This window comes from Gorilla gorilla, chromosome 5 (assembly GCF_029281585.2).
Source record: "Gorilla gorilla gorilla isolate KB3781 chromosome 5, NHGRI_mGorGor1-v2.1_pri, whole genome shotgun sequence".
Taxonomy (NCBI): domain Eukaryota; kingdom Metazoa; phylum Chordata; class Mammalia; order Primates; family Hominidae; genus Gorilla; species Gorilla gorilla.
Genome location: NC_073229.2, coordinates 179,399,016 through 179,426,935, shown reverse-complemented (window position 1 = coordinate 179,426,935; position 27,920 = coordinate 179,399,016). Strand labels below are relative to the sequence as shown.

Sequence of the window (27,920 nt, the reverse complement as noted above, 5' to 3'; positions counted from 1 at the left end):
CACAGTGTTCATCGTGCTTCCATTCCACGCCCGCCTGTGTTCCTGTGCCTTGCACCTGCTGGACCAGGCTGCCAGCCAGCCACCCAACAGCAGTGCCATGTGGCCTCCCGTACAAAAGGAGGTGAGAATTGATCACTCTTAAGATTTTGATATTTATTTAATCAACATAGTCTCCTACTAGCGGCCTCAGTTGCCTTTTTCGGAGGGTGGGGAGTATGACCCTGATGTCATCAAAATTCAGGAGGGCACTAAATATAAATTCCCTTAAGAGACATAATTCTATGTTATTTCTGTTGGTTTTAATCTTTGGAAGTCAGTCATACCTGCAACACAACTGAAAGATGGTTTCTGGCCGTCCTTCTATTTCTGACTTCGTATGGATCAGTTCCCATATGGAATTATTTTCTGTCCCTGTGTAAAAGGAAATGGAAACAAGAGTCTACAACTTTGCCCAAAATGCTGTGGTTAAGAACACTTGTAAAGTTTAAATCTCATGAGTTAAGAAAGTCTAATATTCCCAGTCCTGGCTCATTTTCTTCTGTGGTTTGTTCTATGTATGATTTTCACAGTTACAAGAACTGAAATGCCTTTTGGTTACTTTTTACATTTCCTGCTGCAGATTTTCCTCCATCTGAACCGCCTTCACCCTCTCTCTGGAGCCCCTCTCTGGGGAAGAGGAGATTCATTGGATCCTATTCTTCAACCCTCCTTTGCAGTTTTGCCCTTTCCTTGGAAGGAACAGGAGCTAGGGTACTTGAGGTAAAAGAGGCCTGCCCCAAATGCGGTCATGTTCTCGAAAACATAAGCACTTCTGACAAAAGTTAAACAGAAGCCCAGCAGGTCACACTGCATGACTCAGCCCGCTGGCCTCTTCTGTCACCAGAGACCTGTCACCAAAACAAGGTTACTCTGGAAGGATCTCTGAACATTTTCCAGAGTCAAAGATTTTTTTCTTTTTATATACCTACAGTACTACCTAACCTTAAGGAATTTTCTGCTATATTCTAAATTTGTAAAAACATAAATTTGTGGATCTTTGTTTTTCTAACACATTTTAGGGTATCAAGGCAGAAAGGAAAATGTTGAAAACTATTGATAGGGAAAATAAGGAAACAATGAAAGGCATTTGGCAAAGAAAAAGCTATCCACCAGCATTTAGTTTCTCCCAGAAGTCTGCTAAGGAACATCAAAACAACCTCTCTTGTCCTCATTTTCCTTGTCTATAAAATAAAAGGCACCAAAAATTATCCCCAAGGTCCTTTCTTAATTTACATTCCACAGTTAAGTCTACTAAAATGCTTTTTCTGGCATCGTACTGCACGAAACAGTTACCTGCTGGATTCCCCAGTCTGACTTGAAGCGCGGAGATGGGGATCAACCAGCGGAATTTAAATGGGTCCAAGTCAGTAGAGTTGTGTGCAGGCCGGGAATTCGAGGGCTGTAACATGAAGGCCCACCAAGAAAAGTGTTAGGGAAGCTGTCACTGAGGGAGGATGTGTGCACGGTGAATAGGAGTTTATGTTCTCCCTGTGGGTGAGTCTCCGAGCAGCCATGTGGGTGTTCAGGGCACGGAAGTCAATCAGCTACACACCCAGTTCTCAAAGACCTCACATGCTAGGGAAGGTGGGGAGGCAGAGTTGTGGTTCAGAAGCAGTTACAGGTCTCAAAGCAAGAACAGCAGCCAAGGCTTCCACGCCCTGACGCTACCTCTGAATGGTAAACCAATGGCATATGGTATCCACAGCTAGGCTTTGTTTTTTTCTAAGTGAAGGTAAAAGGCATTTGAAAATAAACCAAAGTTTCACAGACTATGTTTATGGAACAAACATGGGCCATTTTCAGGGATATAAAAGTCGATGTTCTATGTAGGCCCCCATATGAGTATTTATCTACTTTATTTACTTATTTATGTATTTATTGACAGGGTCTCACTCTGTCGCACAGGCTGGAATGCAGTGGCATGATCAAGGCTCACTGCAGCTTCCACCTCCTGGGCTCAATTGATCCTCCTGCCTCAGCCTCCCAAGTAGCTGGGACTACAGGCACGTGCTACCACACCCAGCTACTTGTATTTTTGGTAGAGGCAGGGTTTCACCATGTTGGCCAGGCTGGTCTCAAATTCCTGGGCTCAAGCCTCAGCCTCCCAAAGTGCCGAGATTACAGGCATGACCCACCGTGCCCAGCTGTACATCTTCTTTTAAAACAGGCATCTTTCATGGGGAGACTCAGAAACGCTCTCAGTATGTGATGGGGTTAGTTACCCTCAGAGTAAGCAGTATCAGTCAGCCCAGCCTTGGTGCTCAGTGGGCTTTTCAGTTCAACGTTAATAGGAAGATACAGCTATGAAAAGGTAGCTTAAATTAAAATGAATTTTTGCCTTACCAATTTCTTTTTCAGTTTGCAGTTTTCTTTATAAACCAGTATGACGGCTCTCTTAAAAACTAAAGAAAGGAAAAGAGAAAGAAAGTCTTTATTTTATGCAAACTCTTCCAAGGTTAAACTAGAGCTGAATGTCTTAACAGAGTAATGCTCTTCAAACGTATGAGTCTCTAAGACCTCACTCTGCCAACATGAGTGAATAAATGGTACTTCCCTTTCGCTCATATTTGAACTATGCAGAAGCACCTGCTTATTTAAAAGCTACTATTAGAAGTTGATCTTGGCTTTTTTAAACTCTTTGTTTTATTGAAAGCTGAGGACACTGTGTTCATCTCAGTGACAATATACTGTCACTTGTTCTCCCAACTCTCAGAATTAAAACATTTGAAATACAGCGGACTATTAAGATAGCAGGTTTCTGGCCAGGCACGGTGGCTAATGCCTGTAATCCCAGCACTCTGGGAGGCTGCGGCAGGTGGATCACCTGAGGTCAGGAGTTCGAGACCAGCCTGGCCAGCATGGTGAAACCCCATCTCTACTAAAAATACAAAAATCAGCCGGGCATGGTGGCGAGCACCTGTAATCCCAGCTACTCAGGAGGCTTAGGCAGGGGAATCGCTTGAACCTGGGAGGTGGAGGTTGCAGTGAGCAGAGATCACACCATTGCACTCCAGCCTGGGCAACAAGAGCAAAACCTCGTCTCAAAAAAAGAAAAAGAAAAAGAAAAGATAGCAGGTTTCAAAATAGCCTCAGGGATCTGTTCCTGTAACACTTGGCCTGAGCCAAGCAGCAGAAGGGAGAACAAGATAATGAGGATGCAGAGCGATGCCGGAGTTTCAAATAGTTGGGGGCTGGCCCTGTTAAGTCCCCAACCATTATAGCAATTCTGACTCCTGGAGCTCAGGAGTGAGCTGGACTGGTGCGGCTAGTGAAGTTCTTCCGTAATCCTAGCCTCTGTTCAGTCTGCATTCTTCTGAATGGAATACTAACCAAATACTGTGAGCTCAAGGTCCTTTCTAGCTTTTCCTAGAGACAGAAATGGATTCAACCAGGAAACCGTAGAGTGCATCAGAAGCTCTCCCATCGAAAGTTCTGTTACCTAGATTGTAAAAACAGGAGGTAAGGAAGATACGGAAATCCCAGGCTAGATGATCTCTTGTTAGATAGTGATGTACACACAGTCATTGCTAAAATGCAAGCACAGCTGGTTTAATTTTTATGATACCTGTAAACATGGGGCCTTAAACAGTGGAGCTTTTGAAAATATGAGTTAAGCACCCAAGTGTCTGATCAATAACATGAAGGTGAAGGCATTTTGCTCCAATGCACGCACATGTAGGTGAGACATGCCTTGTGACCAACTCAATTTCCATAAGATGAACTCTACCAGTGTCCGTGGTTCTTCCAGAGTGCCTTTTGTACGCAAGCTTTCCCCTGGGATCTAGTACATCCATCACCTCTGAGCTCCATTCGGGCTGCTAATAAAAGAGCACCAGTATTGAAACTGGCCAGAGTGAAGGACTGATCTCCAGCTCTTTCCTGTTCCTGCCATTTTCTCCCTAAACTATGCTACTTCCTGCATGCTGGCTTCAGAAGCACAAGATTCTAAACTAAGCAATCAGATAAAAAGGAAAAATACAGAAAATGTCAAATCCTGCTTGGACTAGTTTTATAAGTAAGCAGGTAACCACCAATATTTGATGTTTTTAAAAAAAAAAAGGCAAAATCAAAAAGGAAAAGCCCCAGACCCCACATGCCAGTTCCCACGTCCTTTCTCCACCCCACCCTCTGCCAGCTCACCCTCCATGGATGTTCCAGACAATGTGAACGTGACATAAGGTTATATTTTAAACCAGTGTAATGAATTTTATGATATGTCTATATGTAAATTGTGTAGTTCATTAGACACATTGTTATCAAGAAAAATCTTAGGCATTTTCTCCTCCAGGAAAGTCCTAACAGGGCAGCCTATCTAGAAGGTCACCTACAGACCCCACACCACATGCACTAGGCTCCCAGGGTGCAGATGCCTCACGGACCTCCTTCTCTGTTCCGCTCTGCTCAGCTACTAGCTGGTCAAACACTGTCCCATAATCCTCATAGATCTTCTGCATCTCATTGATGTGGCTCGCTACTTTCTCCATTGCCTTTAGTGCTTCTGCAAGATATGAAATCATATTTATTTCATAACTGTTATTTGTTTTAGATTCTATCCAACAGTAATAATGAATGGAGTCAAGATTCAACTCAGGATTCCAGACCAGTACCCACTAGCAGGAGCATTACATTCAGAATAAGTCACAACAGCCCACTGTAGCCCAGCCCTTAGAATGAAGAACAGCAAAATTATCTCCTACTTCAAATTCTTTTTGAAATGAGACAGAGTATCAGTGAAAAGTATCACTAATAACAACAACTGACATTTCTGGAGCACTTTCTACTTAGCAAGGATCACGACAGGTGATTTCTGTGAATCATCTCATTTAGTGCCCGCAATAACTCAAAGACTAAACCATCCCATTTTACAGATGAGAAAAGTGAGTGCAGGATATTCTGCCAGAGTTCCAGAGAGGAAAACAAAAGAATGGAGCCAGGCTTCAAACCCAAGACTGACTGGGCTTAGGGCACCAGCTCTCGAGTTTGGCTTGCCCTTCTGGGAACCGGGATCTAGGTTTAAATGGAACTTAAAAACACCCCAGTACATGACTGACTGACAGAACAATTGTTTGCATTTATATATGGTATATGTTCATAACTTTCTGTGAGGGAATATGAGAGATACATTATTTTATAAAAGCCAAAAAGCAAAATTTTAGGTCACTTCTAAATTCAGTATTCTTTATACTTTTTTTTCTCCCAATTCAGCATTTTAATTCTATCTGGAGGGAAGTTTGAAAGGAAGTTTTTTAAATCAAACCCTTCTAAAGATCATCTTAATACAAAATGAAGTTTTTACATAGTATGAATGCTGAACATAATTTGTATTATTTACTTATAGAATTTAACTGTCATACAAAAATGCTTTCCTCTTGTTGATTTTGATACCAAAGTATGCTTGTCATGGAAAAAGAGCCAGTTTAATTTACGCTCTTCTCAGTATTTATTATTCAGTAATACTAAAGTGTTAATAAGCCTCTCTCTCCCCATAAATTTTATCACCTATGGTTTAACTGGACCTCCTAGTTTCAACATAGGAACAAATCACTATCTCCAACCCAAATAAAGCCCCTCTTTAAGGATCCTCTATTTACTATCAAACTGCAAGGCTTTGTGTTTTTGACAAATTGTGTCTCAGGCCAGTAATTTCAGAGGTTCAAACAGTAACACACCAGCAGCGACTTGAAAGCATAACCCATCATTGGGAGTTTGGTTTTGAAGCCGAGCTCTGCTCAGAGATCTCCACAAGGTGGAGCCTCACCCAACAAATCCGACCAGCAGCTCGGGCGGCGAACCCCACAAAACTTAACCAAGTGGTAGGAAAATAGGCCTGATTTTCAGTTCCAGCGGCACTGTTTCACAGCCACGTGACCTGAGGTAATTTACTTATTTTGAGAGTGAAGACACAATCATCCCTGCACAGGAGGAGTATGGCGCTACCCAGATGAGATCATTTTTACCCAAGTATTTTGTAAGCTCTAAAGGAGTGACCAGACGCCTAGCTCGTTTCACATATTCACGTGAAACCTAAGATTAACCATCGCAGAACTGAAAAGTGACTTAGGACGTGCCACTAGGCGGGAAAGAGGTGAGCTGTCAGGCCCAGGGCACGGCTGGCAGCCCCTCGCCGCCCTGTGCAGGCCCTCGCCCGGAGGTGCCGCCGCCTCCTCACCCGTCAGGTGGTAGTGCTCCTCGCTCTCCTGGTCCGTCAGGGACACCAGCTCCTTGAGCAGCAGCGGGTACTTGAGCACTCTCTGAACCGGCTTGATGAGGTAGGACTCCAGCGTGGAGGAATGCTGCTTGGTGGGGTTCCGGGCGTCCAGAAAAGCCTTGAAGGCTTTGTCAGTTTTAGCTACAAGCAGATGGATAAAAGACCTCAGAAGAGCACAGTGGGGTGAATTAAATTCTTCATTTCTCTTTTAACATTTATAGATCATCTATTTCTATAGTCCTCCTAATGCCATTCTTTAATGAAAACCCCAACACATCAGTGGGTCAGGCACCCAGCTGTCAGTGTGGGATTCCGCCTCAAAGCCCTGACAGAGCCCTGGAGTGCTGGGAGCTTCCGAGGATGGAATGCAGGCTGCGCCCCAAAGACTAACACCGACTCAAAATTCAGGAATGTCTGACTTTAAAGACACATTTCATGCATACCCATGAGAAATATTGTTATAGGTGGCCTAAAAAGTGAGTTTCAAACAATTCATTAAAAGCCATGAAGCGTGGCCAGGTGTGGTGGCTCACGCCCGTAATCCCAGCACTTTGGGAGGCTGAGGTGGGCAGATCACCTGAGGTCACGAGTTCGAGACCAGCCTGGCCAACATGGTGAAACCCGTCTCTACTAAAAATACAAAAATTAGCCGGGCGTGGTGGTGGGCGCCTGTAATCCCAGCTACTCAGGAGGCTGAGGGAGGAGAATCACCTGAACTCCTGAGGTGGAGGTTGCAGTGAGCCAAGATCGTGCCACTGCACTCCAGCCTAGGCAACAAAGTGAGACTCTATCTCAAAAAAAACAACGTCAAAAAAGCCATTAAGCAATGTTATCCAGACCCTACACCATACCCACAAAAATTTCATAAAGGAAAATAAACCAATGTTTTTCCCACTGGCCTCACTAGTTGTTGCTTATTTGTATTCTGTACACTTAAGGGCTATCTGGAAAGCAGTATCTTTTCTCCTGTAAAGTAAGGTGACAGGCACCGCAGCCTGCAGCCTACAGCCTTCACTCCACAGCTCCAAGCAGATTCACCTTTCGCATACCTAGAGCCACAGCTCCCTTCCACCAGGCATGGCAGTAGGACCCTCTCTGGCAGTGAAAACTGCCCCTTTGTCTGAGTGCCATGAAGGGTGTGTGTAGGAATCCAGGTGCATTTGGTTTGGGTACCAGTGGATACACCAGTGCTACTTGGATTCCACCAGTTGGCACTGGATGCCCAGTTGCTTGGAATGCAGCTACTCTGAAGGAAGATACACCCTTATTTGGGATTGTGTTGTAAGATCAAAATCTACAACATTCTAGGAGATGCAATACCATTTTGAATGTGATTACCAGGCCAAGTAGGTGGTGACAGGACCCCTCTTCTTTATGACAAAGGAGGAACGGAGCAAGCCATTGGTATGCTTTCACTGTACTGCACTGACTGTCAATATGTATTGACAAGTACATTGGTATGCTTTCACTGTACTACAGACTGTCAATACAAAGGTGCTTGTGGGCCAGGCGTGGTGGCTCATGCCTATAATCCCAGCACTTTGGGAGGCCTAGATAGGAGGATCACTTGAGGCCAGGAGTTTGAGATCAGCCTGGGCAACACAGTGAGACCCATTTCTACGAACATTTTTACATTTTTAAAATTAATTAATTAATTAAATTTAATTAAAAAGAGGGTATTTGTGGGAGGAAATGGCAACAGAGTTCAGCAACTGTCTAAAGCAACTGGAGAAGATGGATTTGGGCTGGGTCTTGCTCATTTGAAGCACTCTAAGACCCCACTTTTTAAATGTGGGGCTTTTCTTCTGGGATGTCATGACGTTCTGGATTAAAATCCAGTGGCAGAGCTGCATCCATGGACATGAATGAGCACTAAGGGCGTCAGGATAAACCTCCAGATGCCCTCCAGGCCCACGCAGAGAGAAACACCGAAGAGCAACCTTTGGGAAATGTGAGCTCTTTCCAGTTGCACCAGAGAGACTTTACTTTCAGCTGACACACTTCTTGTGAGTTTGGTGGTAGGCTGTTGTGGCTCCTCAGGCTTAAGAAGATTAACAAGGAAAAAAAAAAAACACCATAGCATGCATTTCTTTCTACTCCCATCTAGGGTTTGCGGTTGCAAGTTTTTAGAGAAAGGAATTTGGCAAGAAAAGAATCCAGATGTAACTGACAGCAAAGTGACACATGGCAAAGCAACATCTCTGCTCTTAGGCATACTTGTTCCCAGCTACTAATTAACTGACAGAAACAGAAACCTTTCCTTTTAATATTTGTCACTGTCAAGGTCAAGAATGGACCTTAATACATCAAAATTGTACTTACTCTCTACTTGTTAAATACAGATTTACCCTTTACTAACAGTTAAAAATGCAAAAAAAAAAAAAAAAAACTAAAAGGCATAAGCAACTTACCTCGCTCCAGAACCTTCTGTACTTTGATATGGTTAGCACAGAATCCACTGTACAGTTTAAAGTGGTCCGCGTAATAAAGGAAAGAGCCTCCAAGGGAAAACAGTAATTTCTAGAAGGGCAGAGGGGAAAGTCAAATCAGACATGGTTTAATCAATGCGTGCTGGCTTATGGCATTTGACAGCCCCATGGCTTCTGTCAGATTCCATAGCACTAATGCCTTGGAGAAGTTCAGACCTGCTCCATCCACACAGGAGGTGGGGAACAGCCCAGGCGCTCCCCTGGCAGGTCTCTAGCTTGACTGCAAAGTTTCCAGCAGCAGAGCCTACTGACAGTATGCAATCCAAGGACAAGAAACAAAGAAAGTTCTATAAAAATACAGCTGACAAGGTGGGATGTAAACAATCTGAGAGGTTCACTAATAAAGCCGACTCTGCATTGCTTGGGGAGAGTGATGCTGTCTGTATGGTTCCAGGTCCCCTTGGAGGGGCTTCCTGCCACACTGCGGCTTACACGGATGCTATGGAGCACTGGTGCTTCATAGAAGAGAGGGCTTGAGCCCAGCAATTAGAAACCTATTCTCTTAATCCCAGATCCACATGACCACGGGGAAGAAGGATTGGGCACAGGGTAGGAGCTCTGGTTTCAGAAGCAACCACCCTGGATATCCTTCACAGCAGCTGAGAAAAGAGCACGTGCGTGGTCAACAACCAGGCGGGAGGTGCTGCCGGACTTCTGACTACCAAAAGCACCTGCGCCAGGAAAAACAAAAAAAAATACAGCCTTCCTTTACCACCTGACAGAGGAAAACGGTGCAAGGAAATAGTCACAGGACAATAAATAGTCAATAGTCACAGGACAAGAAATTCTTTCTCATGAGAGAATTGTGCACCATAGCCACGTATTTTTACTTTAAGCCTAAATCTGAGATACTTACTCTAAACTGTGAGGGGGTTTCTAGGGTGTTAAAGTCAGATGATGCTGAAATCCCATCCTCCAGGGTCTCCAGAAACACCTTCTGAAACTCAAGCATCTCTGGCAAACTTCCAAAAAGTGACTCCATCTATGTGAAGATCAGGATTTGAAATGAGGGGATTAGCCATGAAGTTCAGGACACCACGCTAACTCTTAGGCCCACAAATAAATCACAAGGAAATTCTTCACGGAAAAGCAGACAGAAAGTAAATCCTTTAAGAAGACAGCACATTCATTACGGGATATGGCTTATACATAGAAAGTTTCACAGCTCCATCCCCCATAATTCTCTATTACTACAGTAAATTTTTAAGTGGATGTAAAATTCTCAGAATTCAAATTAAGAAAAATGTAAGTCAGTAGAACTAATTATGTAGTTTCACATTACAAAGGTATGTATTGAAAAGGAATTTCTGATCACACTCTCTTCTACCTCAAAAAGACCATAACCATCCCTCTGCCTTTGTAAACACTCTGCCACTGGGTCATGCAGCCGAGGCCACAGCAGTGGTTTAGGAGGAGGCTATGCCTGGGACTCTCAGAAGACCGTTAAGTCTTGGGATGTTCTTTTGGGATCAGCAGAGATACTCTCATAGGAGTTCTGCTAAAAGGCAAACAGAGACTAACCTGTGGATCACTGGACAGAAGGAAGGTGATTTTATTTACCTCATCTTGGGTAAGAAAGGTCTCATTCTGAAGTGGCTCCAAGTATAATTCAAAGAGGCAGCTCAAATCCTGAAAGAAAATAGAATAAAGTGTCTTCAACGCTTTAGTCTCCAAAATACCCATGAGATTTGGGTAGCAGCAACCTGGCAGCAGCTCCCAAGGCTCCCATCAGGATAATGAAGTTTATGCCTTGTTGAAATTCTTTTTTTTTTTTTTTTGAGACGGAGTCTTGCTCTGTCACCCAGGCTGGAGTGCAGTGGCATGATCTCAACTCACTGCAACCTCTGCCTCGTGGGTTCAAGAGATTCCCCTGCCTCAGCCTCCCACATAGCTGGGACTACAGGTGTGCTCCACCACACTCAGCTAATTTTTGTATTTTTAGTAGGGGCAGGGTTTCACCGTGTTGGTCAGGCTGGTCTCAAACTCCTGACCTCAGGTGATCCTCCTGCCTTGGCCTCCCAAAGTGCTAGCATTACAGGCGTGAGCCACCACACCCAGCCTTTGTTGAAATTCCTGACCCCAAAAGTAGTGATTATTGCCCACCTAATTCAAAGAGTTTAATATCACAATACAGGCAACAGCTGGATTCCACACCTTTACAGCTCGATCATTCCCTCTGCTTAGGTAAGTGTCTTGGTGACAGAAACACCCTTTCTTCAGGCCACTGCAGCAGGGGCACTCACTTCCCTGCAGAGGAAGGGGGTCTGGGTGGCACTGGTGTCAGGTGCACCCCAGCTCCTGGCTGCTTCTGCCTCGGGGAGCACAGTGAGAGGTCCAGCATGGAGCTGGGAGGGTCAAGATCTGGGGAGCCCTTCAACTTTGGGGTTGACTGATTCACAGAATCTCAAACTCACATATTCAAAGGCAATAAAAAAACTCCCACAGAGCTGCAGCTTTAATGGCTAAACTCTAAGCCATATTTGGGTCTCTTGCAAACGAGGTTCCAGCAGGACAGTATAGTGGGAGTAGACTGCAGTTACAAAACCAATGAGCGAAAGATTTCGTTTAATAATTTGAAGCCAAAGCTGGGCATGGTGTCTCATGCCTGTAATCCCAGCACTTTGGGAGGCAGAGGCGGGTGGATCACCTGAGGTCAGGAGTTCAAGACCAGCCAAGCCAACATGGTGAAACCCTGTTTCTACTAAAAAAAAGAAAAAAAAAATAGCTGGGTGTGGTGGCGGGTGCCTGTAGTCCCAGCTACTCAGGAGGCTGAGGCAGGAGAATCTCTTGAACTCAGGAGGTGGAGGTTGCAGTCAGCCAAGATCATGCCACTGCACTCCAGCCTGGGTGACAGAGCGAGACTCCATCTCCAAAATAATAATAATTTGAAGGCAAGACCAGGATATAGTTTAGTGATAGAAAAGATTTCTCTTTTATTCTGAAGAATTTTGAGTCCTAAAATACTAGAGGCAGTTGACTGCAAAGTCAGCTATAATAACTCCCTCACTTCCCAAGAGGGGAATCTAAGACCCAGAGCTTTATAAAACCCAAAGCACCCCCAGAACTTTCTGGCCTCAGTTCAGAGAGCAAAAGGCAAGGCCTGTGACACGGATGCTTTCACCATAAAAACCTCCCTGGCCTTCCCTCACCATATTCCACGCCAGACCGCTCAGAGAAGGGAGATGACGGAAGTTACTGAATCATATCTCAGGGAACACATAGATGTCAAAAATTTCAAGGAGCATGCAGGGGATCCAGGTTAAAAAACAACAAGATTCTGTGTTAAACGTCAGCAACAAAAAAGAAATGAAGAAACGATGGTGTGTGTGCGAATCACAACAGGTGCCAAGTGTGGGTTATTTTGTCCGAGGGTGTTGGGGCCTGGCAGTCATGCCTCACAGGCTGGTGCTGCCTGGGACGACTTCCTGGGCAGCAAGGTCAGGTCCGCGCGGAGCTGCAGAGGGCAAAGGGCTGCAACCCAGGGGGCCCTAAGAAAACAAAGTGCAGGTTTCTTGCAGAGAAAAGGGAGAGTCGGTCCTTGTCTACTTCACCCATGACACCATCTGAGTACTCTGCCAGCCTGTCACTGAAATGACCCTCCCGGTACAGCGTGGCCTAACAGGAAATTCTAACAACACTATTACCAAAAAGGGACATCAATTCTCCTCTCAACTCTGCCCTTAACTCTGGGGGCAAGAGCTCCATGACTATTCTCAAGATGTCAGAAGGGCTCTGAAGCTTCCAAAATATCTACAGCGCCACACAGCGACTTGGAAAAAGGTGACTGTGGAGATGGGATTATTCAGAACTTGAGTCTGAACAGCCTGGCTGTTCACTTCATCTCCACACCCTGGATGCAGGACAAGACATAATGGAAAATGAAACTAAACTGTCATCTCTCCTAACTTTCCTTTCTCCCCTCTGAGGCCAAAAGAAGGGGCTTTGGGAAGCTACCTGTGAATAAGGCCTTAGGTGAAGTCCTGGTAAAACAGTGACATCAACAAAAGGGGAAGCTCAGATCTGTCTTGCAGAGAAAGGTAATAGCCGCACGTGTGTGCCAAGCCTTAATTCATGGACTCAGCACGTCAGAGATGGAAGACATTTAGAGAAGAAGGGGGACCAAGTGTCTCAGACCCCAAATAAGGGAGTTGAAGGGGGCCATCCACCATACAGCCAGACGGAGGCAAAGCCGGGCCTGGACCCTCAGCCCACCGCACCGTGCCGCGCTGCTTCAGTAACTGACAAATGAAGCGAGCTTCAAATGGTCCCAAAGCTCCAGGAAACAAAGCAAAAGAACTCTGCTCCCCAGGCTCCTGTATTCTTCATAAAATCTTTCTCAAACCACTGACTGGGGGCTTATGAGATGGATAAATGAATTCTTCGGGTACTCAAGATACTCGGCAACTGCCCCTTCATAATGGTGCAAGGATATTCCCACGTGCTGACCACTCCCCAGTGCGTGCGTCCCAGTTCTACACGATGACAACCACCAGGCAGGGCTGGCCCGGGCCACCGCCAGGACTGTGGGGCCTGGATCAGCCGTCACATATGTACAGATTGTTCCCAAGTTCCTCATCACCTAAAATGATCTCTCTCCCCTTATACTAAACCAGTACAGACTCCCTTCCCACAGATTGCAAATGACAAACCAGAACATCTGTTTCCATAGTGAAAGCTACCTTGGTAACAAAATAAGCCAAGGATCTAATTTTTTTCTGAGTCTCCTCAGCTCTTCCACCCTCTCACTCCTCCCCTCCCTTCCTTGAGCAATTCACTGATTCAAGGAGCAGGTGTCCCCCCCTGGGGAGTGGCAGGTATCCTGGGCAGAGGTGATCTGGGGACCTCTGCCAACATACCACCCGCCATCATCAAAGAGGTACGAATGCATAAATGCCCAGCTCTTCCCTTACCTTCACATAGGACTTCTCTGTGTCCACAAGCTCCTGGATGACTTTGCGGAGGCGGTCTGCATCAGACAGGTGGCGGGCCAGAGGCCTCGGAGGAGGATCCTGACTCTCCCGCGGTCCTTCCATGCCGTTGGCCTGACTGTCGTTAAAACTCCTGCACAGTGCAGTGATCTGCTCAGCACTCTGAGAGAGGACAAGAGGTGGAAAATAATGCACGGGCCCCTCCCTGATAGTATCCGCTGCCCCCAAGGGCACCAAGTGTCTCCATCTGTGCTCAGCAGGAATCTCAGAGGGGCCTCTGTGTAGAGAAAAGGGTTTCATTCACCTCAAACCCCTCTGGCTATCATTTCAGATCTGAGTAAGGAAGATGTGCGCCCACACTCATGTTCAGTGTTTACACACGAGGCTCTCCATTGTCAGATCAGCTGTTAGATGTGTCTTTGGACCTGAAATTACAGAGTCATTGCCTAGGGCTAACCCTCTGCAGTCAAGGTGAGGTAGCTCTGAAATCAAGAAGTTATGGCTTTCTAGGGAGCAACAAGAGCAGATGGCCTCAACAGGCCCACCCAGTCCCCTCAATGGTTGGCCTAATCCAGTTTTCCATCTCCCACACAGAACAGCCCGGAGAGACTCAAGAGAGGCACAGCCCAAGAGCAATTACAGGACGACCTGGCCACAGTGGGCCTGGAGTTCTGCCCTCCAATCTAACCGCTCAGCTCCACAGTCTTGTGGCAAGTAGAATTATGAGTGAGAAAGTCTTGAGCTGGTGCACATGCTAGTAATGGAGTAGAAGCAGATGAAGATGGTAACACCCTCACCCTAAAGGGGTGCAGTGCCCTGCCGAGCGCACAGGCAGGGAGCAGAGGACACATAAGGCCTGGCGAGGATGAGAGGCCAGGGATCAACCAGCCCCAGAGGAAACCTGCGAGGAGGGAGCTAAACTGGTCTTAGCAGGGAGCCAGGGCCAGGCCTAGGGAATGTGGGCTCAGAGGAAATACTCGCTCCCAGTCATGGGAAAGGAATCACATAGATGAAGAGACAAGAAGGAACATGACCGTCTGGGGGACCACTGGCCTTTGGCACAAGCTCCTATTCAGACAGAAGCACCATGTGCTGCCGCCTTCTCAAGGACAGCCTATCTGTATCCACCTGCCTTTGGCTGGAAAGCCTCACAGGTGTCTACCCTGAAACGCTTCCACAGTTGCTGGAGCAGGGTCAGATTACAAAGTGTCCTTTTACTTCTCATTCTTTCCATTCCACCCTCACATCTCCACCCCACTTCACCACCTCCCCATCTGGAAGCCCAGTGAGGGCAGGGTGGCTTCTTTCTTTCACATCTCCGCCAGCAGCCAGCTCACTGGCCAGCACAGGAAGTACTCGGCCCACCTCTGCTGCACTGAAATTCTTACGGAACAACGCAGCTGAGTCCCAACACAAATGACTGGCATCCATTAACAGCCAGCAACTTTCTGACTGTCAACTAAAAAACCCTCCTTTTTTCAGCTTAAATGCCTTCATGCCTGACCTCTATCCATCTCTGTCTTGGGTAAGAAGCTGAACTTCTCAGGAGCATCTCTTAATATTCACGTAATTCATTTTCTTTCCTTGGATATTGCAGAAAGCTTACACAAGCATGTTGGTCAAACTTGGTAGCCTGATGCATGCTTTTTATACAGTCTGTCTCTTGACAAACTGAAGCACCCCAAAATAAAAAGAGGCCACTCTCAACTGCCCTCTCTGTTCTATGCCCCAACCCCCACCAACACAGTGTTGTCATATGATGGAAATATGCAATCCACATTAAAACTCAACATTGATCTCTGGCTAGTCTTTCAGTTCAATTCAGTGGTCATCAATTGAGGGCCTGCTTTTCTCCAAAGAAGTAGAAACAGTTCCTACACAAAGAGGTAAGACTCACCAAGGCTGGAAACCCCAAAGCATAGCCTAAGGCAGTCTGGAATCAACAAAGACTTCTGTGGAACAAATGAAGAGTTATAATAAACATTAAATGAATAGAGGCAGCATTTTAGAATCGGTTGTCCAGGAAGGCTTCGGTTAAAGGGTTGTAACATGTCCTGGAGGGAGCGTGCTCCAAGGGAGAACCAGAGAATGTGCCAAAGGTGCAGTGGGAAAAGGAGCCCAGTAACGTTCCAGGCCTACCTCAAGGGGCAGGTAAGGGTGAGACCCTAACAGATGACTGCCATGGGAACTCCCAGATGGCTGAGCTCCTTCAGTAGAATCGCTTCTCTTTTGAGTGGGGGGCACTGCTGAAAATATAACTGAAAATGTGGAGGCAGCTTCAGAGCTGGGTAACAGGCAGAGGTTGGAACAGTTTGGAGGGCTCAGAAGAAGACAGGAAAGTGTGGAAAAGTTTGGAACTTCCTAGAGACTTGTTGAATGGGTTTGACAAAGATGCTGATAGTGAAATGAATAATAAGGTCCAGGCTGAGGTGGTCTCAGATGGAGATGAGGAACTTGTTGGGCACTGGAGCAAAGCTGACTCTTGTTATGTTTTAGCCAACAGATTGGCGGCATTTTGCCCCTGCCCTAGAGATTTGTGGAACTTTGAACTTGAGAGATGATTTAAGGTATCTGGGAGAAGAAATTTCTAAGCAGCAAAGCATTCAAGATGTGACTTGAGTGCTGGTAAAGGCATTCAGCCTTATAGAGGAGGCAGAGCATAAAACTTTGGAAAATTTGTAGCCTGACAATGCAATAGAAAAGAAAATCCCATTTTCTGAAGAGAAATCTAAGCTGGCTGCATACATTTGCATAAGTAAAGAGGGACTGAATGTTAATCCCCAAGACAATGATGAAAATGTCTCCAGGGCATGTCAGAGGTCTTGGCAGCCCTTCCCATCACAGGCCTGGAGGCCTAGGAGGAAAAAGTGGTTTCCTGGGCCAAGCCCAGGGTCCCCATGCTGTGTTCAGCCCAGGGAATTGGTGCCCTGAGTCCCAGCCACTCCAACCATGGCTGAAAGGAACCAACACAGAGCTTGGGCCATGGCTTCAGAGGGTGCAAGTCTCAAGCCTTGACAGCTTCCATGTGGTGTTGAGCCTGCCAGTGCACATAAGTCAAGAATTGGGGTTTCAGAACCTCTGCCTAGATTTCAGAGAATGTATGGAAATGCCTGGATGTCCAGGCAGAAGTTTGCTGCAGGGGCAGGGCTCTCATGGAGAACCTCCACTAGGGCAGTGCAGAAGGGAAATGTGGGGCTGGAGCCCCACACAGAGTCCCTACTGGGGCACCGCCTAGCGGAGCTGTGAGAAGAGGGACACCATCCTCCAGAGCCCAGATCCACTGACATCTTGCACCCTGTGCCTGGCAAAGCTGTAGATACTCAACACCAGCCTGTGAAGGCAGCCAGGAGGGAGGCTGTATCCTTTAAAGCCACAGGGACAGAGCTACCCAAGACCATGAGAACCCACCTCTTGCATCAGTGTGACCTGGATGTGAGACATGGAGTCAAAGGAGATCATTTTGGAGCTTTAAGATTTCACTGTCCTGCTGGATTTCGGAATTGCATGGGGCCTGGAGCCCCTTTATTTTGGCCAATTTCTCCCATTTGGAAAGGCTGTATTTACCCAATGCCTGTACCCCCATTGTATCTAGGAAGTAACTAACTTGCTTTTGATTTTACAGGCTCATAGGTGGAAGGGACTTGCCTTCTCTGGGATGAGATTTTAGACTGTAGACTTTTCAGTTAATGCTGAAATGAGTTGAGACTTTGGGGGACTGTTGGGAAGGCATGATTGGTTTTCAAATGTGAAGATATGAGATTTAGGAGGGGCCAGGGCAAAATGATATGGTTTGGCTCTGTGTCCCCACCTAAATCCCATCTTGTAGCTCCCATAAATAATTCTCATGTATTGTGGGAGGGGCCCAGTGGGAGATGATTGAATGATGGGTGTGGGCCTTTCCCGTGCTGTTCTCGTAATAGTGAATAGATCTCACAAGATCTGATGATTTTAAAAACAGGAGTTTCTCTGCACAAGCTCTCTTTGCCTGCTGCCATCCACGTAAGATATGACTTGCTCTTTTATTTTATTTTTTTGAGACAGAGTCTTGCTCTGTCACCCAGGCTGGAGTGCAGTGGCACGATCTCAGCTCACTGCAACCTCCGCCTCCCAGGTGCAAGCAATTCTCCTGCCTCAGCCTCCCAAGTAGCTGGGATTACAAGTGCCCACCACACCTGGCTAATTTTTGTATTTTTAGTAGAGACAGGGTTTTGCCATGTTGGCCAGGCTGGTCTTAAACTCCTGACCTCAGGTGATCTGCCCACCTCAGCCTCCCAAAGTGCTGGGATTACAGGCGTGAGCCACCATGCCCGGCTGTCATGGGTGTTTCTTAAAAAACTCCCCCAGGTGTTGCTAATGTGTGGCCTGCATGAGAACTGCTGGTCTACTCTTCACACAGCTCGCGTTCTGCTTGGATTTCTGGGAGTGGTGCTGGCTCCAGTGGGATCACCTGTCCCAGGGTCCCCACTGAGGTATGTGGACTGAGCTCACGGGCTACAGGAAATCGATGGAATCACAGCCATGACTCTGGTGTTCTGGTTGTGGCCTCCTATGAACTGAGCTAAAACGTTCACTCGGACTCCAATGATAATACTCGGACTCCAAGACTCACTGATTTGAAATCTCTGTACTGGGATTTGCACCACAAGCTCAGACAATATAATTCTGCAGTCCTGAAAACTAACAGTTCCCAGGGCTATAGAATCTATATTAAGCTTGAATATACTGTATAAAATAAGATCTGATAAAATACATCATAAGTTAAATGGCATCTGGTGAGATTATGGCTTTGCTTTACTGGGATGTCAAAAATCACACCTAACAATGCAGTGTTTAAGTAACGAGATCTTATAAATAAAGTATCTTGCCATTTTAGAAAAACAGAATTCACTTTATGAACTTTTCTGGTAAGGTTAACTCCCAAAAAGTGAATGTTAGCTGAGATTTTTCATAGCAGATTTACTTCTTAAAGTACCACAATTAAGTGTTCAAGTGCTAGAACGCCACCTTTTGTACACTTAACATTTTAGCTGTTGTCTAAAGGAGTTGCTGAGGATTACTTGGGACCAAAAGGAGGCAGGGCCCCCAAAGGGAGAAGAGTAATTATAAGTGTGTCTTTTCAGATTGTATCTGAAGGAGTCACTTGGGTGATTACATTTCAGTTCATCCATTGTTCATGATGTTGATAAACATTAGAGGGACATTCTGGGTGAACCCGATCAGCACTTTATAGGAATAGTGATTATCTGGGCTGGGATATCTTCACATGCATATATGATGATAGGCCTGGAAAGCACAGATGAGAGTCAGAAGGCCCGGGCTGCAGTCCAGGCTCAACCCCCAGCCTTCTGTGCACTCCTGGGCAAGTCTCGATTCTAAGTCTTCAGTTTCCTTCCTGATGAAAAGGCAGCAGGAATGCCTATTCCATCAAGTAACTGCTAAAATTGCCGTTTGGGTCAAGAAGAAAAGGAAACTCGTGTTTGCTGAGCAGCTGCTGTGCACAAGGCACAGTTGGGAGGTTTCTCACAGAACATGCCAGCATTGCGGCTTTACCATGACTCTCCAGGGCTTTCCAGCTGAGGGGCAAGGAGGCTTCAGCGAGACCTTAAATGGCACAGGGCCCGTTCCCCTCTCTAGCTCTGCTCCATCTCTAGCTCTGTTCCCCTCTCTAGCTCTGCTCTGTCTCTAGCTGTGCTCTGTCTCTAGCTCTGTTCCCCTCTCTAGCTCTGCTCTGTCTCTAGCTGTGCTCCGTCTCTAGCTCTGCTCCATCTCTAGCTCTGTTCCCCTCTCTAGCTCTGCTCTGTCTCTAGCTGTGCTCCGTCTCTAGCTCTGTTCCCCTCTCTAGCTCTGCTCTGTCTCTAGCTGTGCTCCATCTCTAGCTCTGTTCCCCTCTCTAGCTGTCCGCACAGCCCCTGCCACTCCCAGGTATTTAGCAGAGCACAGACAAAGCAATCTAGTTCCTCACGCCTCCTGCTGCCTCTGCCTCCCATGTGGTCAGGGCTCTCCTGGCCCCAGGTGTTCTAGGGATGCAGCCACCTGCCTCTGGAGACCACCTCTGCTTAGAGAGGCAAAAAACAGCTCATATGCAGACAACTGGGACATCTATTGAGCCTATTCCACCCCCACCCCAGGAATGCTGCTTTAAAAGCAAAAGACTGGCCTGGCACAGTGGCTCATGCCTGTAATCCCAACACTTTAGGAGAATGAGGCAGGTGGATCACTTGAGCCCAGGAGTTCAAGACCAGCCTGAACTACATAAGGGAAACCCATCGCTACAAAAGATAAAAAAAAATTAGCCGGCCATGGTGGCACACACCTATGGTCCCAGCTACTCAGAAGGCTAAGTCAGGAGGATGGCTTGAGCCCAGGAGGTCAAGACTATCCTGAACAACATAGGGAAACCCATCTTTACAAAAGAAAAAGATTAGCTGGCTGTGGTGGCACATGCCTGTGGTCCCAGCCACTCAGGATGCTGAGGCAGGAGTTCAAGGTTACAGTGAGTTATGATGACACCACTGAGTGACAGAGTGAGGCTCTATCTCTAAAAGTAAATAAATAAAAGCAAAAGACAGATGATCATAAGTTAGGGCTGGGAGCGTGTGAGGATTCAGTGGCCTAACAGGATGTGCGTATGCAGAATAAAAAACACGGGCACTTGAAATGGGGGCCTCAGATTGGTTTTTTCCAGTTTGTAGCAATCAATGCTACAAACTTGGGTCCATCACAGGCCTCAGCTTTCATAAAAGAGCATGAAACCAATATTTTCTTTAAGAAGTCATAAAAAGATTAAATAAAAACAGTTTTTCCAAAAATTATGCTATCTGGAAAAGCAATGATATTGAACCCCAACCCCTCCCCCCACCCAAAATTTTCTCTCAAATTGTTTTTGTTTTGTTTTGTTGAGACAGGGTCTCACTCTGCCACCCAGGCTGGAGTGCTGTGGTACAATCATAGCTCACTGCAGCCTCAAACTCCTGAAATTAAGCAACCCTCCCACCTCAGCCTCCTAAGCAGCTGGAACTCCAGGCGCATGCCACCACACCCAGCTAATTCTTTTGATTTTTAGTAGAGAAGGGAGGGTCTCACTATGTTGCCCAGGCTGGTCTCAAACTCCTGAACTCCAGTGATCCTCCCACCAAACTGCTGGGATTATAGGCATGAGCCACCATGCCGGGCCTTTAGTTCAGGTTTTTAACGTTATACTAAGGTTGATCCCTGCTTGAAAATGATTTTATCTTATTTATAGGTGAGGAGCATCCCACTCAAGAGCTCTGAATTCAGGCAGACATCTAAGCAGTTACTTGTGTTTTAATGTATGGATAAGGACATTTTCTTGTCTATTTTCAAGGAGCCCATAAACCCATTTCTTAGGAGTGGCAAGAAAACTGCTTAGGACGATCAAGCAGCTCGCCCAGACCCTCTTTGACGGTCTTTGAAGGACAGAGTCTTTGTCAAACCAAGCTCTGAGTCACTCAGATGAACCTTCTAACCTGGGCTCAGTGCAATACTTTTCATTAGAAAAATACCATGACGGCCTCCTCTTGATGACAGTTTGTGAAATCTGTTCCCTTGATCACAACAACTTTGATATTCTCTTTTGTCTTATTCAGAGACATCACAGCCTGAGGCCTTTCAACTTTCCTGTGAGTTTTGGAATCTTTAAACTACTACGGGATAGGTACATCACATTACCCAGAACTATGTCAAGACTATGCCTGAAATTTTGTAGCTATTGCATGAAATACGTGGCAGGAGTCCACTGCATCAGAAGCTGAGCTACATGCCCGCCTTTCCTGGCTGAGGGTGTAGCTGTGGCCTCATTTAGGGATTCTGGGTACTGCAAACTCTTGTCAAAGGCACCTGTTTGTGTTGCTTGGGCTCAGAAAACACTTTCAGTCTAAGAAAAAAGGTTTAAAAGTGCTGCGTAATTTGGGGTAATGTGGCCTACAGAAACAAGGATGAAGGACAGCATTTGCAGCGTGTACTACATTTCAATTCCTGCTTCAGAGGAAAAGTATGTTAGCTGGGGATCCGTAACAGACGTAACCAACATAGAAAGCTACTAGGAAAGAGACTGCCACGCTGTTCGGTGAGCTGGTCCCGTCACTGCAGTATGATCTTTCGGCAGATCCCTGGCTGCCCCCCACGGTCCCCTCTCCCTCCGCATGCTGACCCACTCTGTGTTGAGCCATCGGCCTGGACTGAATCCTGACCCACTCTGTGCTGAGCCATCAGCCTGGACTGAATCCAAGTCTCATGTCCTCAAGAGTTTCCCCAAACCAGGACATCAGTCAGAAGAACTAGGGTTCTGCTGCTCCTCCTGCACCAAAATAGAATGCTAGGAAAAATACAAAATACATTTAGGCCTGGGACAAACGGTCAATTATCCTTAAGGAAAGTCAAGCCCCAGAAAGGGTGTGGTTTATATGGTTTGCGTTCTCATACACTGAGCACTTACAATATTCCCAGTTCATTGTCTGGAAGGCATGAGGAGGCTGCATTACTAAATAATCTCAGAGCGCAATGACACTGTCAGCTGTCACATTCAAGCAAATTCATTAAGTCAGAAAAGTTCCCTTTAGGAAAACGGGAAAAAAAAGACTAAAAATTGCACGAAGGACTTTTTCTCAACTCACTCTGAACTTCGTAAAAGTCACTGTCTAACTTACAGAAAGATCTAGTATTATCCCCAAATATCACTGGCAGGGATGGAATCTGGAAGGACCACAGAGGGCTGAATGACAACTTCCCCAGTTTTGGTTTTTTGTTTTTTTTTTTTTTTTTTTTGAGACAGAGTCTCACTCTATCACCCAGGCGGGAGTGCAGTGGCACGATCTCGGCTCAGTGCAACGTCTGCCTCCCAGGTTCAAGCAATTCTCCTGCCTCAGCCTCCCACGTAGCTGGGATTACAGGTTCGTGCCACCAAGCCTGGCTAATCTTTGTATTTTTAGTAGAGACAGGGTTTCAGTTTCATCATGTTGGTCAGGCTGATCTCAAACTCCTGACCTCAGGTGATCCACCTGCCACGTCCTCCCAAAATGCTGGGATTACAGGCGCAAGCCACCGTGCCCAACACAGATGATGCTCTTGAGTGGAGGTGGATCCTGCACATCTGGACTGCACAGTGGGAACAAGGGGCCCCTGGTCTGCACATCCAGCTGCAGCTACCCTGGGCCACCCCACTGCAGCCAGGTCAGGATTTCAGGGCTGAACTCTGTTTAGTGCTTGGGGGGAAGCTGGCAGGGCCCACAGGCTGATAGAGGGCAACACCACATCCAGTTTCTCCTAGACTGGCATGCTCCGTGGAGTGGAGGAGGAAAAGGGCAGCACGTCAGCCCCTTGGCAGGGTGCGGTGGGAGTTAAAAAACAGGTTCAAGATGACTAGAGACATTTAAAGTTGAGGACAAACCATTCATTTTATAGTGATACACTAAATACTCCAGGGAAATTGTATGAAATTTTTATATTTATCAAAATGGTATAAAAAGGAGGAAGAAATGCTACTCCAAAGAGCCCCATATTATTTGTCTTCTAGACTAGACAGTTCCATTTCCAAAGGTTCTATTTCCTGGGCAGAATGAGAACATAAACTGTGAAAGTAAACAGTCACCTAAAGAAATTGCAGTATGAAGAGGAGCCATATGCAGCAGCTGCCAGTGATGCCAGAGACCAACATCTGCTGACCAGAAGAGAAGGACGTGATTTACTGGTAAGGGAAGAAAGTAGGGCCGGGTGCAGTGGCTCACGCCTATAATCCCAGCACTCTGGGAGGCCAAGGTGGGCGGATCACTTGATGTCAGGAGTCTGAGACCAGCCTGGCCAACATGGTGAAACCCCATCTCTACTAAAAATACAAAAAAAAAAAAAAAAATTAGCCAGGCTTGGTGGCACACACCTGTAATCCCAGCTACTCAGGACCTGAGTTGGGAGGATTGCTTGAACCCGGGAGGCAGAGGTTGCAGTGAGCCAAGATCGTGCCACTGTACTCCAGCCTGGGTGACAGAGCGAGACTCCATCTCAAAAAAAAAAAAAAAAGTAGGTCTGCCATTTTAAAGTAATTTAAAAGTAATTTTATGTATATTTACTATATATAAATATGTATGCATAGATTTTTATAAAATTGAACCACATGTATAATAAATGCAGTGGTTAACACTGCCTTTCAAGTTATTTTAATCTTTTGGCTTATCTGAGTTTTCTCATTTTTTTATAACAGTTGAATTTTTACAATTTTTAATGGAATCTTTTCCTACCACTTAAAAAAAATTATTTGAGGCAGAAAAGGCCTGATAAGACATTCTGCTTCCATAAAGACACAGTGATGAACAAGACTGGCATAATCGCTCCTTGAGTCTGGCTGGGAAGACAAGCTTTAAGCAAGTCATTCAAAGGTGACCAGTGCCGAAAGTGGGGGGTCCTACGGAAACACAACAGAGAGAGCTACTCTGGTTGGAGCAAGGACAGGAACAGCTAACACTGGAGCCAGGGTTATAGTCAGCTAAACTGTGCACAGCTTGGGGCTGGGGGAAGCACAGAGTGTGTCAGGAATTGAAGGCCAGTGTAACTGTGGCCCAAGGCAGGACAGAGAGGCAGGGTCTGGCAGGTGCGAGTTAGGAACTGTGGACACCACAAAGACGAGGGGCATGAGGTGGTGAACTTTCTGTGAAGGAGACGAGCTCAGGGGAGAGCAGGGGTGGGTGGAGGAGACCCACCTGGAGGTGAGTTCGGCAGCCCCTGTTGCCTACTGGACACACAGCTTACAGGTGACAGCATGATGGGCTATGTGGTGGATTTGTACTCTCGGTGGTACAGGTGTCACCTGGTGATATGGTTTGGCTCTGTGTCCCCACCCAAGTCTCACCTTGAATTGTAATGAGTCCCATGTGTCATGGGAGGGACCCAGTGGGAGGTAATTGAATCATGGGGGTGGGTTTCTCCCATGCTGTACTCGTGATAGTGAATAAGTCTCACGAGATCTGATGGTTTTATAAAGGGCAGTTCCCCTGCACACGCTCTCTTGCCTGCCGCCATGTAAGATGTGACTTTGCTCCTCCTTCCCCCTCCCCCATGATTGTGAGGCCTCCCCAGTCATGTGGAACTGTGAGTCCATTAAACTTCTTTTTCTTTAGAAATTACCCAGTCTCGGGTATTTCTTCACAGTGGTATGAAAATGAATTAATACACCTGGGCTCTGCCCCCTTTCACGATCCCACTGTGTGAAACTCACACCAAGGGCCTCAGAATGTGCTTGAGACTAAGCTTTTCTTCAACAATTACTTCTTTCAAGACAGGAGACTTAGGCACACAGGCTCTGGAGTTATAACAAACCTTGGCCATGGCCATGACCAGCTGTGTGATCATGGCTAACTGCTCCATGACTCAGTTTACTTGCCTATAAAAGCAGGGGTCACATTTAAAGGGTGGTCAAGAGCATTCAGTGAGATGAAATATGTAAAAATACTTAGCATAGTACAAGGATTCCACAAAGGCCAGGGCTCAATGAAAGTTATAATTTGCACAGGGCATTCAATGTCTCAAGTTCTTCTATTTTTACAAGTATGGAAGAATAAATTTTCCGAGTGCCCCAAAGGAAGGGCAAGAACAGTCAAATTCATCTCATCAGCAGTTTCTTACTGGGCACCTCCTGTCTGCCAGGCTCTGTTCTGGGTGTAGGGATAAAAGGCAGAAAGAGGCAACAGGCACAGTGACAACAAAACTCAGTATCTCAATAAAGTGGCGAGGGCTATGGGAAGAGTAACAACGAGGGGAGGCGTGCAGAAGGCCAGGGCTGGAATGAGCAGCACCAGTCATGGTCAGAGAGGGAGGAGGTGGGCAGTGGCCACCCGCTGTCTGGAGGAAATGCGGACATACTTCCCTGAGAAGGCAGAGAGCATGTGCATGTCCCAAGTGGCAAATCCTCAGTGCCTAGGGGGCATGCCCAGGAAGGCAGGTCAGAGCTGCATGCTGGAGAGAGGAAGCGCCATGGTCACTGCTGTGGGGCTTCCCAGACCAGAGTCACAGGGAGGGCCCCTGCTCCCCAGGAGGGAGCAACTGAGCAGCTGGTGCCAGAGCGGTGGGAACAGGAGGAGCGTCGGGCTTGTGTGTCCTCGCTGCCTGCCTTCTGCTCGGTTTCCTTATTTAACAGGAGTTTGGTCGGAATTCAGGAATGAATAAGACGTTCTCTCTGCCAAGGAAGTTTCAAGGGCCGGGGCAGCATTTCTACACAACCAGCCACCTCTTTCACATAAAATTCTGGGAGTTTCAATGCTACCCTTAAGGCTAATCTGTCTAATGTATGCCTCCTCTGCCAGGAACTGCATTTTCTCTAACCCATTTTTCACCTGGAAAGAAAGATATGGCTTTGCTTCTGATTAACAGCCTCTCCAAGTTTTGGGATAACAGACATGAGCCATCATGCCCAGCCAGGAAAGGTCTTTAGTGTTACATACTCTGACACTGTATTGAGTTGAGACTTTTTTCTTTTTATATATTCATGATTGGACAACAAAGCGACAAAAAGATTATCTTTATCACTTTATCTGAAGACAAAATGTGTCAATAACAGCAACTATAACCAAATTCTTGACAGACTAGAGCTCTGACAAATCTCCGTTAGCCACCAATTTCCTGAGCAGGTAAAGTCTGTCCTGCAGAAAACTGAGGACAAAATTCAGTCGCATACTCGAAGGGGGAGATCCCACATACTTAGGCTTAGCAGTTCAGGCTGTGTCCACCCAGCTTTGCTTAGGACAGCTCTGCCCAACTACCTGAGCCCAGACTGTCCCTTCACTAAGCCCTTCCTCCCTTTCTCTGGCTCCCTAGAAATTGATTTTCTTTCTAGTTGTAATCCATGTGGGTTCCCGGCTGCCTTAACCTAGAAAACAAAACAAAAAATAGAGCAGCACCTGGCTCCCAGGTACAGACCAAGCACTCTGCTCTAATAATAGTTCTAAGATGCTCAGAAAATAATTCAGTTGCGCCTATTCCAGTTCCTTGCCGACACTCCTGGGCATCTTAGATGCGCTTCTAGACTGCTGAGGAGGCTGCATCCTCTGCTGAGTCTCTCCAGCTGTCACAGTCTACCTGCTTTTGGAACATAAGCCTTGGATCTCTATATCCTCACAGATTCCTCTTGTCGACGGGGGTGTAACCAACTTTGTAAATTAAGCTAAAGAACCAAAAAGTCGTGTCCAGATTTCTAACGTCGTATCTTGCAATTTCACAAATATAGTCGCTCTACCTTTAAATCAATTGAAGAGTAAATACACCCATATGCCATGAGTCTGATACTTAAACACAGTTTTCTCCCCTTTCTTCTACATGCAGTGCCATATTCTCCTTACTAGGCAGTGTGGTGTCAAGGGAAGAAGTGCTTTAGAAGCTGGCAGGGCTGGGCGCGATCCGTGGTACAGTCACTGCCTAGGACACACTGGCCTGCTAGTCGACATCTCTGGATTTGAGTTTTCTCATGCTAAATGGGGCTGGTAATATCTGTTCAATAGGGTTGTGGGGAAAATGGGTTTGAATGAAGTGATGTATTTAAAACACATTGTATTCGCCATGGGCTAAGTCTCCGCAGACTGGCTCAGCACCCCTGCAGTTTACAAAGCCATTCCGCATGCCTAGTCTTTATTTCACCTCACAGCCATGAAACAGTTGTGGAAATGGAATCCCACTTTCTTAACAAATAAGGATTCAAGGGAGTGAATGATTTTTCCAAAGCCCACTGTGAGTGCATGGAAAGCTCCAGCAATTCTGGTCCAAGTATCTTTTCACTTTGTGCAACAGCAAATTAAGAGACAAACATCTACTTTCCTTTCCAACTTAGTAGAGCAGGAGGGAAAATCCTTCTAGTTAACTCTCCTATTTCTTATGTATCCCACTCTCCGAGCACATACTGCAAATGTGCTATTTGGGATGGCCTTTGCCACGGGACAATCAGAGCCAACTCAAGGTGACAGCAACTCAGCAACAGAGACGGGCGCAAAACAAACAGCTTGACTTGCCCTGGATTATTCTTCTCCAGAAGAAACCAAGCCCCAGTTTCACTGATGGGGACAGATACACAGGGGCACGGGCTCTGACTTGGGGGAATGAAAGGGACTATGTCACCACCTGAATTTGTTGCAGGCAAATTATGAATTCTTAAAGATTTTTTAAGCATTTAAATTTCACCATCTGCAATCTTTTTTCTTCCCTGCCCCCCGCCCCCACCCGAGATGCAGTTTCACTCTTGTTGCTCAGGCTGGAGTGCAGTGG

At 46.3% G+C, this 27,920-nt stretch overlaps 1 protein-coding gene across 8 annotated transcripts in view; it reads right to left on the bottom strand.

Annotated features, from left to right (window-relative positions):
* TIAM2 (TIAM Rac1 associated GEF 2) overlaps positions 1 to 27,920 on the bottom strand; it is a 268,214-nt gene that overhangs the window by 3,325 nt on the left and 236,969 nt on the right. For all 8 annotated transcript variants that reach the window (XM_055391088.2, XM_055391086.2, XM_063707972.1 and 5 more), the window contains 10 exons: positions 13,647 to 13,826; positions 10,297 to 10,365; positions 9,593 to 9,718; positions 8,659 to 8,767; positions 6,209 to 6,388; positions 4,419 to 4,537; positions 3,370 to 3,478; positions 2,383 to 2,441; positions 1,333 to 1,438; positions 324 to 411 (listed from right to left, as the gene is read on the bottom strand). In XM_055391088.2, coding sequence (XP_055247063.1) covers positions 324 to 411; positions 1,333 to 1,438; positions 2,383 to 2,441; positions 3,370 to 3,478; positions 4,419 to 4,537; positions 6,209 to 6,388; positions 8,659 to 8,767; positions 9,593 to 9,718; positions 10,297 to 10,365; positions 13,647 to 13,826 — 1,145 coding nt within the window. The remainder of the gene's footprint in view (positions 1 to 323; positions 412 to 1,332; positions 1,439 to 2,382; positions 2,442 to 3,369; positions 3,479 to 4,418; positions 4,538 to 6,208; positions 6,389 to 8,658; positions 8,768 to 9,592; positions 9,719 to 10,296; positions 10,366 to 13,646; positions 13,827 to 27,920) is intronic.